Source organism: Melanostigma gelatinosum (assembly GCF_949748355.1).
Source record: "Melanostigma gelatinosum genome assembly, chromosome: 21".
Classification (NCBI taxonomy): Eukaryota; Metazoa; Chordata; class Actinopteri; order Perciformes; family Zoarcidae; genus Melanostigma; species Melanostigma gelatinosum.
The window spans coordinates 14,400,869-14,410,682 of record NC_136654.1 but is presented as its reverse complement, the minus strand read 5'-3'; the positions used below and the strand labels follow the sequence as shown (position 1 = coordinate 14,410,682).

Sequence of the window (9,814 nt, the reverse complement as noted above, 5' to 3'; positions counted from 1 at the left end):
CAATGTCCCTTTAAAAAGCCTCGCGTCTGGAAAGCCCATTAGATGTGCGTATAAAATTTCCCCAGCGTGATTAATAGTTGATGAGGCAGGGTTGGTTGGAGGGTACTACCAACATGTGGCTGGCAGGGCTCCTCCTCTGCAATCTCACGTTACACTCCATAAACTTGCCACTCTTTCCCACCTATATGTTTTAAAAAGGAGGAGGGCTCTGCTTGTCAAGAATGCCTTAGAAGAGTTGTGAAAACAGCCAGCCCGAGGAGGGGAGTCATGCAGTTGCGGATGCAGCTCTCCCGTCGAGCCACAAAGCCAGTCAGGGAGAAGAGGGGTGTGTGTGAGAGCAGGACAGTGAGGGAAAGTGTGTGAGAGTGTGTCAGGACCGGAGGCTCCAGAGGACGTCACACACACATTCACACACACACACTCCCAGAGAGAGAGAGAGAGAGAGAAAGCTGTCACAGGAAGGCGTCTATCCTCACGCGTTCTCGGCTGTGGAAGAGTCAGCAGCCTCTGACAGAAGTGAGTGTTCCTGAGGTGGATGCAGCGAGACGATGATGTGCATTTAGTCGGCTGAAGTGGACGTTTCTCAAGACCGATACAGATTTCCAGTCCTTACTCGCTATCAGTTAGGGGAGGGGAGGATTCCAACTCCTCTGTAAGCAAAAAGACTCGTAACAAGACGTTGATTAAGATCGTGTGATTCTTGCCTCGTCATGGATCAGCCAGCCAGCAGCTGCATGCGGAGCGCCCACCCCAGCAGCCCAATCTGGGGCTGCATGAGGAACCCTCACTCGGGGGCCAATCTGCAGTTGCCCTACCAGCAGGCCCCTTTCTCCCTCCACCAGAAGCCCGACTTCCTGGCCTACACGGACTTCTCCAGCTCCTGCCTGGTGCCGACTGTGCCGCATGCCGCCTACCCACGAGACGACAGACAGTACCAAGAGAGCCAGGGGGGCTACCAGAGAGCCGACTGGCAGTTCAACCCTTGCGAGACACGGGCGAGGGCGCCCGAGGCCTGCCCGGCCATCGTCGCACCCGTAGGTGGTGCCGGAGGCGGAGGGCCCGAGCTGGACAGTGTAGGGGCAGACAGGCTTCCAGGGGCCGTGCCCGGCTGTCTGGAGGGAGAGTACTCGCCTCAGAGCGCGACGTCGGCCGACTCTGACAAGAAGAGCTCCAACAAGAGGAAGAGAGACGTCACAGGTGAGTCGCTGGGATGGATGGGAGTCAGCTGGAGTGTGTTTAGGTCTAATAGAGAGAGACGAGCATCCAAAGACGAATCACAGGAGGCTTAGAAAAGGAAGATGTGCAGTAATGAAATGCACATGTGGGAGTATTAAAAATGACAGTGCACATTCTTCTTCTTCTGCTACACTGGTGAATATGGTGGACATAAAAAGAAAAGACGGCAGCAAAGAATAAAAATGAAAAATAGATAGTAATCCCATGATTTCTTTGAACAAGCCTCTGCACGCAGGTGTAAAGAAAAAGCCACGCCATTGCCGCTGTGTTTTTAAGTGCAGCAACATGTTCAGTACCTCGAGGTTAAGAATGTCTCCCCTGCCCTGTATCACAGCTGGCAGTGACACAAATTCTCCCTCCATTTCCTCATCAACTCGCCCTTAAAGCAGCGCTCTCACCGGATCGCTATGTGAAAGGTGAGTAGGTGACGAGACTTTTGTGTTCGAGACGCACACTTCAAGTAGCAGTTGCATCCTCTTATTGTTCAAAAGGCTGAAATGATTAAGGGGACGAGTGAACCTTTCATTGCGCTCCTGCCTCCGTTGGAAATAGACCATTGTTTGATAACAGAGTGGCCACATTCAAGATGATGGTAAAAAAACATCAGGCTTCTGTGGGGAAAAGTGGTTTCAGGCATCGCAAGGTGCTTCAGTTGTTATTTATTTTAGTGGATTATATTTAGCCACAATCTTGCTGCAGTTTTTTTGTGAATTTTGAATTCATTGAACTTTTTTCACCTAAAACTATCAAAAAGAAAAAGTGTTCATGTTAAAATACTTTTCAGCTGCTTCACCAAACACCATTGAGCCAAGATAAGACAACACTTCTATTGCATGCTATTTCCAGCAATGCTCTCTGAGTTCATGTTTCCTTGTATCCGCCCATAGTTGTGTTGTCAGCATTGCAATAGTATCATTGTATGCTTTTGGATTACAGCACAATTTATTCCCCCTATCATATTTCACGCTTGCTAATAGGAAGCAAAAGTAACCGATATCCATGACGAAGTCATTCCTAAAAGTTTCAACACGTGACACAATAACACAGAGCGTGACGGAATAAAGTAAATGTTTATATTTAAACTGAAGGTGTAAAAGTTTGAATGTGCAGAATGGCTCCCTGGCAGAGTCAAAGATGAATCCACGTCCAACACATCTGGAACGTTCACTTTTCATCTGTGAAAAACGTTTTCTTAACTGAAGAGAAATGTCAGCCTTTAAACTTTGTTTCCCTCACAAAGACGATGATTTATGCAAAACGGACATTTGCACTTCTACACCTAATAAGAAAGAAAATGTAGCAATAAATATTCCAAATCGGTACTTTAGAGAAACGCATGTGATCTCTGGTAAAACTTTAATCTCCAAGAAACCTTTCTGTACACATTTTAAATGAGGTTTGGCTCTTGGGTGACTCAGTTTTTACAAATCCTAATGTTTATTTCACTCCACTACTAGCTGGGTGGAGAAGATACACTTCAAGATATTGTCATCAAGTGCTTCATCGTGATTATCTTTTCTTGTCCAAACGTAACAAACCGTATCTGATTCTAAAGAGCACCAATCATTATTTGGGAGAAAAAAACGACATGACCGATGTCTGCAACAGCCTAATTGAAGGGGAAGGTGGGGGAAGTACAGACCCCCCCCCCCACACACACACACACACACCCCCCTCTCTTACCTTATTGTAACCTCCACTCACTACGCTGAAAACATGCCAGACCACGTCTGGTAAAATCACTTCGCCTGCGAGCCCACTCTTTACATTCTTATCCATTGACATTTTCCTGTCGTTAAGCCGTAACACAATCTCCCACTGAGTGCATGCAACATGTCTGACCACTACATCGCTTCTTGGTTCCAGAAAAAGAGCCATTCAGTCTTGTATTGACTAGCCGGTGGAAGAGCACGTATATTAGGAAAATGCCCCGAAGGCTTTCACATGACAGACAGAGCTGCTATACAGGCTGCTTGTGTCTGTGTGTATTTATTCAGATATGGGAAAGTGTTTCCAAAACCCAGAACTCCAGCTGGTGCCTGATATCGACTTCAGTCCAAAGTTTGATTGATAATTCATTTTATAATAGAGCACGATATAAAACAGGAACATTGATATGAACTCTCTGTGATGAGCAGATATTATTATTTTCATGATGTTGAATTGTCTGTAATCTGTCCACAATTTAAAACAATTTGGAAAATTCATTATATAAGCAAACAGTGACACTTTGTACCTACTACTTAACATTTATTAACAGAATATTAACACTTAAGAAATGGTTTATAACACACTTTAATTAATAAATACAAGCACTTTTTAAAATTCAGATTTGGCTAGAGGCATATTTAAATGTTTATTAATGTATTTGTCACTAAACTAATGCATAGTAACATGGCTGCATTATGACACATAAGAGCAGTATGTTATAAAGCATTTACTAACCGTTTGTATACGTCTACAAATCATTCTCATGTGGGTCTAAAAGTGTTAATAAATGTGATTGAAGACAATTCATCATATATCATTTATGTTGCCGAGCATACATTACCTTTCCATTCACATTAATAAGCACTTTAAAATGTCCTTATACCTGCTTAAAATGACATTATGTGTTATAACCCATTTATGAATTGACTACAACTTACAAATGACAGATAACGAGGTTTTAATAACGTTTTACCAATAAAACAACCTGACTCCCACTTTTACACCCACAAGTTATGCGATCAGTCACACTTGTAATTTTCACCTGCGGTTTTTGATTGAAAACAATCACTTACAGCTTTAATTCAGTCCTGATGAAGACAAACTACTTTTGCACCAGCCACGCCAAACGAAAGGCACCAAATGCTGTTTGTCTTTGGGGACCCTGCTGGGTGCAGAAGCCTTCTCCCTGCAAGTTTACGGTCTCTGGCTGTGCAGGATATTTATTGGGGGTCTGTTTAGTGGGAACCAGTTTGTGCCCCGCCAGGTGTTCGGTCTAACGAAACCTGCTTCACGCAGCTCCAGACCTGACGCGGCCAGGCAGCACGCAGAGCAGCGCGACACTTTAACAACAATAAGAAGGCTTTTTTTTTTTGGCATGACACACTGGTATTCCAGCACACACACACACACACATCAGGCGTTTGCACACACATGTCCTGGTCTGCCCAGTCACATCTGGCCCAGGTACAGCAGTCCATTTCACATCCTGGCCCGCTGCTCTGGCAAGCGCCGTGCAAAACTTCTCACTTTGACAAATTTAGAACCGTTTTCTAGCGATTACATCAGCTGCTAGTGTCGCTACCAGCGCTCAATTATTACCACAAAAACTCTTTTCCCTTTTAATACACGAGAGGCTTTACTGGGAGTTAAATCCACCAGCTTTCATTGATATTCATCCTGGTAAATGAGGTTTAAAATTTTCACATTTCCTCGGAAATATCAAGGCAGGGATCTATAAATCTTAGCAATAAACCGTGACTTTTGTCTTATAAGAGCTTAAATAATCAGTGAAACCGATGTCAGCGTAGTTCAAACCACATTTACCGGTCGCCCCTTGCAGCTGACCGCCACCTTCATAGAGATATCTTCGTCCTGATGTATTCGCTGTCATGTTGAGATGAGTTAATGTGAATCTGCTCCAGAGGGAAATCTCCCCTGACACACACACACACACACACACACACACACACACACACACACACACACACACACACACACACACACACACACGTAGCAGTCGGACCTGGACACATCCGCACCTTTGTTCTTTTGTTAGAGGCTTTAACGGTGTTCCGCTGCATTCCTCTCCTAACTCCGTCCCTCTGTGGCTGGTTTGGTGGGCCCTGCCCTGTGCCGACAATGCTCTCACACACACGCCGTGAATCAACGCTGGAATGCATCAGTTTGGTCGAAAATGTGTAAACAAACAAATAAAAAGGCAGAGCCTGTGCATTAATACATGCACGCTGATGCAGAGATGCACATGCATACTCGCTGCAGGTGAACAGGACTCGTGTGAGCTCAGGTCATGGTGGTCTCTTTTTAAAGTGCTGGTGTTGGTGTTTACTATGTGAGGGGCCTCCCAGTAAAGAGTCTTTGGAGTTGTGGTTTGTTGGTTGAAAAGGTCCTTCAGGGCTATTTAATAGTCAACGAGAGGCTGGTCACAAATCTAACTTTAGTCGTTCCATATTTAAAACAAATGTGATTGAAAAGTACAAAAAGTAATGCTACGAATTTGTCAGCAAACAGTCTTGAGGACAGTTTGAAGAAGAAAGCTGCCAAACGCACTCCCTAATAATCTGCATGAAATGCATTTCCTTTTCTGTTTCCCTCCAGATATCCAGGACTCCAGTTTTAAGGTGGACTCCAGCTGCAAGGCCCGGAAAGAGCGCACGGCGTTCACCAAGGAGCAGCTGAGAGAGCTGGAGGCCGAGTTCACCCACCACAACTACCTGACCAGACTGCGGCGCTATGAGATCGCCGTCAACCTGGATCTCACAGAGAGACAGGTACGCCATTTATCACAGATATCAATATAATACTCTGTATTATTCATCAGTCGAACATGTTAAATATGTTTTTGTTGAACTGTTATTTCTGAGTCAAATGGGACGCATTTAGATGAAAACTAATCTCTGATTTTGCACTTTTTGTTTATGAAAGAATCTTTGCAAAAAATACAAAATATAGCAGAAAAATAAAATACAAAAATATGAATAAAACAAAGGTTATCATCAGTTATTTAAAATAGGCGGTATCCACAGTGTTGTAGATATCTCCTTCATTGTGCAATATTTATCCATGCACATAGATGCATTTAGATCATAATGAACCGTTTTTTCCACGATATTTCTTCGTGCTGCGGTTCGAGCAGAATGACATGCAGCTTTAATGAGTGGGCGGCAGCTCCAGACTCGATGAAAATCGGGCGAACATGTGTCGATGCTGCTGGATGAAACCTCAGTCTGTCTGTCAGGCCCGGTGTCCCAGCTCCTCCTAATGAGGCCACGGTGCCACAGTGACCACACATACTGCCGTCTGCTCCTCAAATCTATTTCCCAGACCTCCAGAAAACACACACACACACACACACACTCGCGTATATACACTTCTGTATGGACCGACACACTCGCACAGCCGGGTTCCATCTTTACTCAGAGGTCCCACTGCAACTGGTCGGCTTTTTCCAGATCATCCTCCAGGCTTTGGCGTTTTCGCCGTCCGTTCAGTCGGCCACGATGTGAAGAAAAAACTCAGAGAGGCTTTTGTATGTGGAGGCAGATTCATTTGAATCCCAGAGTGAGCAGGACTCACCTTAAACGTTCTCGACCTGTCATTCCTTGAGCTGCTAGAGTCATCCTAAAATATAAATTGAATTCAATCATGTCACTCAAAAATGTTACTTTTTCATGAACTGAGACGAAGAGCTTGGAGTTCAGTGTTGCTGGCTTTCGACATAACACGACTGGTTTGAATGGGTTGTATTAGCTTAAAAGATACGGCTGGAGATATTCTATATTTTCTTATGTCAACAAATCCCATTTAAAGACCAAACGCAACAAGCAATGCATCATACGAACAAACTATTAACGACCTGTGTATCCAAAGCCTGATGAACATTGGTACTGTAGTTTAATTTAAATGAATCTACCCTGCTGCTGTAAATACTCAGTAGATCACCACATGTTTATGAATCCGCTGCTGAAAATACTCTCCAACAAATGCACCATTTCCTCTTCAGGAAGGACTGAGATGTGTTAACAAATGGACTAATTGTTTTAGGTCTTTTCATGGGATTTGTTGACAATTAGAAAATATATAGAATAACACGAGGCTAATTTTAAGCGACCAGTTCATTGTCAGCTATTGAAACATTCACACTTCATCTGTTACATCAGACATGGCCCCAGATTCATTTTGACGTTGTTTTGTCTCGGTGTTAATCTGTCACATTATTTTATGAACTTATAAAATCTTGAGTGAATGTTCTCAATCGCACACTTCAACCCTCGGTTTTTTTTTTTGCCGTATTATTTCCCCTGTCATTTTCAGGACGTGTATGTTTGCGCTGCTATTCTTGGCAGCGAAAAATTGGCAAAAAAATAATAATAATTTTGTCAAAATTATTTTTGTTTTGTCAAAAAAAACAATTTTTTCCGCTTGGCAGCGAAAAAAAAGACTGCTGAAGCATGATATCATTCACATTTCAGAGCGGTGCAGTGACACAGATGAGCACCATCCACACTGTAAACTCACATCCTGTGGAGGCCGACATCCTGATAGTTGACTCCTTTGACCCACTGTCCATACGATACTCACTGCCTGCATTTGCAGCGATTTTTGAGCCAGAACCGAGAGCTTTGTACCGACAATTCATGCTTCTTGCAAGGCCAACGCAAACTGAGCCAGTTGACATACCGCGCCGGGAGATTTGTGGGGGATTATTTGTCTATTTTTCCGCTGACCATGTTGTAAATTCTGCAAAAACATTGCAACACAGAGAGAAAAGCCACAGTGATCATATTACAAGTTCATATTTGGTGGAATAATTCTGCACTGTATCCGAGTGTTATCTAGAATATATTCTTATTGTTTTAACTTCTTATGCTTGGTACTTAATACACAGTATTAATTAGTAATATACCAGTATGGCTGCAACTAATGATCGTTTTCATTTAATGATTAATCTGACAATTATTTTCTCATTTAATAGTTAAATACTTATAATCATCACTTCATCAAATGATGTATTCGTCTTCATGTACATATATAATACCTTTTACTTTAGCAGCCTGGCAATTGTCTTTTGAATTGCTCTTGTGTAGTTTGTAGTTTTACTTCTATTCTTATTTTAGTTTTGTAGTCCTCTCGTTATTTATATTTTACTCTTCCTACTAAACTGTATTTATTTCTGTTCTTGTGCTGCTGCAACAACCGAATTTCCCATTTTGGAATCAATGAAGCCTTTTATCCTCCTATAATGTCTTATAAAATGTCAGAAAGTTGTGGGGAAAAATTATTTTGTCTTCAAATTGCTTGTTTTACTTCAACAGTCAAAAAACCCAAAGATAACCTTTTTAAACCAGTGGATTTTTGCTTCAAAAATAATTGATAATTAATAGATGAATATAATAGTTGCAGACACATTTTCTGTGGATCCACGAATCAATCGATCAACAACATTGATCTTAAGTTATGGCAAAGGGGGAAGCACCAAGAGGCAAATGTCAAATCAAAAATCGAGAAACACACTTTAAACTGAAGCGTTTGCTTTACTTCTGTCCAACAGGTGAAGGTGTGGTTTCAGAACAGGAGGATGAAGTGGAAGAGAGTGAAGGGAGGACAGTCGTCTTCGCCCAACGATCTGGAAAATGACGACATAGACTCGGCGGCTTCGCCCAGCTCTGAATGAACAAAATAAAAGGGGGACGGCGGCGTTATGAAAAAGGAGATGACACACACACAGAGAGAGAGACTTGGGGTCAACTGGACACCAACGCAGCGCAATGCAACTGCAGGAATCAAACAACTCTTTTTATTACCACAGGAAGAAATCAACGAGCATCTTCTTTGCTGTTGTAAATAGTTGATTTTTGTCCACAATGAACCGCATTTTCGATACACTCTTTGATAAATACTCTGTTCAAGAGGCCACCTCTTGTTGCATTGACTGTGTTTTAAATATTAGAGATGATACTTATTGGTCATTGTAGATCAGTGACACGGTCCAGATAGCAGCTTTATGGCCGGTGATGACTTATCACACCGTGATGTGATTGTGTTTGAGAGTATCTCCTTTGGTTTCAATATTGTAATCTCTGCCTTTTGACGCTTGACTACAACCACCTGGGAAAACTCAGACTGCACAAGTGTTGCCAAGCCATAAGTGCCTCACAATCAGATGACTTCTGCTTCATTTTGTCCGTTTCTTTTTTTCCCTAGAATATAGTTTTTTTTCTAATCTGTCAAGCATTTTTTTACTATTCTTTTTTTTATACATGTTGAATGTTATTGATAAAACACAGATGTTGCCTGTTTCTGCAAATAGAATAAATCATCTGCTGCAAAATGATGGGAAAAATATCTTGATAATTTCTTCCACCCTGCAATAATTGAGACAGTAGGTACATGTGTGCATTATGGGCTGATGGTTTCATCACATGGAGATCTTTAGGTCAGACATAAGTGCTACGAAAGTGATAACCGAGGAGAAGTTTGCTCCCATTTGCTTTTGATGTCGGCAGCTGACATCAAAGGCAATAAATCCTGCATGTGTGTCCGTGTACTTGCATGTCCCTTTAAGCATGCTTAATAGTATTTTCGCCAGGCTGCAGTTATATGCCGCCCATATTTGTTTTTTGTAGTGATTCAAACCGGTCTGGTGTTGTGTTCATTGGTGGCGGTTTCCCTGGTTGGAAAAAACAACCAACCAATCACAGCTTTGAAGGCGTGTTTAAGAACGGTGACGTCATCTTTCTGTACCAGAGCCAGAGAAACAGCATGAAACATCATCATGACAAACATTAAAGCTGCACTCATGAATTTATTTATACAAACAATGGATCAAATGACTGTGTGTGATGTCAAA

At 42.4% G+C, this 9,814-nt stretch overlaps 1 protein-coding gene across 1 annotated transcript; it reads left to right on the top strand.

Annotated features, from left to right (window-relative positions):
* The first annotated feature begins 283 nt into the window (after positions 1–283).
* Positions 284–9,292, top strand: meox1 (mesenchyme homeobox 1). The gene is made up of 3 exons (XM_079293844.1): positions 284–1,197; positions 5,563–5,735; positions 8,516–9,292. The coding sequence occupies exons 1-3, from the start codon at positions 711–713 to the stop codon at positions 8,636–8,638; spliced, it is 783 nt and encodes a 260-aa protein (XP_079149970.1). The 5' UTR covers positions 284–710; the 3' UTR covers positions 8,639–9,292.
* The last annotated feature ends 522 nt before the right edge of the window (positions 9,293–9,814 follow it).

Coding starts and splice junctions, on each gene's coding strand:
- meox1 (XM_079293844.1), top strand. CDS start 711: ATGGATCAGCCAGCCAGCAGCTGCATGCGGAGCGCCCACCCCAGCAGC. Junction 1,198..5,562: donor GAGGAAGAGAGACGTCACAG/GTGAGTCGCTGG, acceptor GTTTCCCTCCAG/ATATCCAGGACTCCAGTTTT. Junction 5,736..8,515: donor TGGATCTCACAGAGAGACAG/GTACGCCATTTA, acceptor TCTGTCCAACAG/GTGAAGGTGTGGTTTCAGAA.